At 40.6% G+C, this 1,737-nt stretch overlaps 1 protein-coding gene across 1 annotated transcript; it reads right to left on the bottom strand.

The window, feature by feature from the left end:
• Positions 1-458: 458 nt before the first annotated feature.
• Positions 459-1,412, bottom strand: LOC102020582 (olfactory receptor 7A17-like). The gene has a single exon (XM_005406178.2). The coding sequence runs from the start codon at positions 1,386-1,388 to the stop codon at positions 459-461; it is 930 nt and encodes a 309-aa protein (XP_005406235.1). The 5' UTR covers positions 1,389-1,412.
• Between the last annotated feature and the right edge of the window lie 325 nt (positions 1,413-1,737).

Genomic DNA, 1,737 nt, shown 5'->3' with positions numbered 1-1,737 from the left:
TAGGAAAATGGATCTATCTTGAGAAGATAATGTTAAAAGAAATAAACCAGCCATACAAGCTTAAATATCACATGGTTTCTCTTATATAAGGGAAAAGTGTAAATGATTTAAAGCATAAATGATTTGAGTAAAATAAAATATAGATAGTAGAAAATAGGGAGATAGATTCCTTCTAAATCAGAAGATCTAGGGATAAAAGGAGGGGAAGGGAAGGGGGAGTAAAAAGAATTAGGATGTGTTTTATACATGTATCAACTCCCTATAATGAATGTAATCATTATGTACCAGAAAATATGCTAATAAACATTTAAAAAGTGAGATCGTAATCAGAGTAATGAAAACACCAGGAAATAGAAAGACCAAATTTGCATTCACAATTGATCAAAGAGTCACAACTTCCAACTCTAAGCATTTGAATGAGCCAGCATGGGTACTTCAACCACATCCAATGGGCCCTTCTAGAGTTCCCCTAGACAGAATCTTTTCAGAGCTCTCTTTACATCTTTATTCCTCAAGCTGTAGATGAAGGGGTTCAGCATGGGTGTGACCACAGTGTACATCACTGAGGCTGTTGCACTTGAATGTGAGCTATGGGCTGCAGCAGAACTAAGGTACACACCTAGACCTGTGCAGTAAAATAAGGAGACCACAGAGAGGTGAGATGCACAGGTGGAAAATGCTTTATTCCTCCCCTGAGAAAATGAGATTGAATGTATGGAGGAAACTATCTTGGAGTAAGAGTAAATGATACCAGCAAGGGAGCTAGTACCCAACAGCACAGGTACAAAATGAACCACAAGGTCATTAAGAATGTTTTCAGAACAGGCAAGTTGGGCCACCTGATTAAGTTCACAGAAGAAGTGTGGGATTTCCAACTCAGTACAGAAGGATAGCTGCAACACCATTAGGCTTTGCAGCAAGGCATGCAGGACACTCACAATCCAGGACAGCAACACCAGCAACATACAGAGTGGGCGGTTCATGATGACTGTGTAATGCAGAGGGTGACAGATGGCTACAAACCTGTCATAGGCCATCACAGCCAGGAGGAAGTTGTCCAGCTCTCCAAAGAGCAAGAAAAAGTACATCTGAGTGATGCAGCCTGCATAGGTAATGGCCCTGGTCTGTGTCTGGATGTTCACCAGCATCTTGGGCACAGTGGTGGAGGTGAAACAGATGTCCACAAAGGAGAGGTTGGAGAGGAAGAAGTACATGGGTGTGTGCAGGTGGGAGTCTGAGATGATGGCCAGGATGATGAGCAGGTTCCCAAACACAGTGGTCAGGTACATGGAGAGGAAAAGTCCATATATGAGGGGCTGCAGCTCTGGATCCTCTGAAAATCCCAGAAGAAGAAATTCTGAAATTCTTGTGTTGTTTCTTAGTTCCATATGGTGGATGCAACTATCAGGAAAAAGAAAAAATAACATCAGTACTATTCATACAAATGGATATTACTCACTTATGTTTAAATACTCCAATTTATATTTTCCAGTTTATAAATTAAATTAAATTATATTTTCTCTGAGGATCTGTTCCTTTTAGAGCACTCCTAGTGCCATTCCTTGTCCAGAATGTTTGTCCCACTCTAAGCCATATCCCCAGGAAGTCATGCAATGTACAGTTGTACTGAGAAACTATTTCTTACATTTGAGGAATAGGTAGTGACTGTTGACTATGTTCCAGGTCCCGACTCTGGGTTGCTGTAAAACAACAGTTTTTACATTCTAACAATGGATA

The sequence above is a fragment of the Chinchilla lanigera genome, unplaced genomic scaffold (assembly GCF_000276665.1).
Source record: "Chinchilla lanigera isolate Chin_1 unplaced genomic scaffold, ChiLan1.0 scaffold00094, whole genome shotgun sequence".
Taxonomy (NCBI): domain Eukaryota; kingdom Metazoa; phylum Chordata; class Mammalia; order Rodentia; family Chinchillidae; genus Chinchilla; species Chinchilla lanigera.
This window is presented reverse-complemented; position numbering and strand designations above follow the sequence as displayed.

Excerpts from the sequence above, each read along its gene's own strand:
- LOC102020582 (XM_005406178.2), bottom strand. The coding sequence starts at position 1,388 with ATGGAACTAAGAAACAACACAAGAATTTCAGAATTTCTTCTTCTGGGA.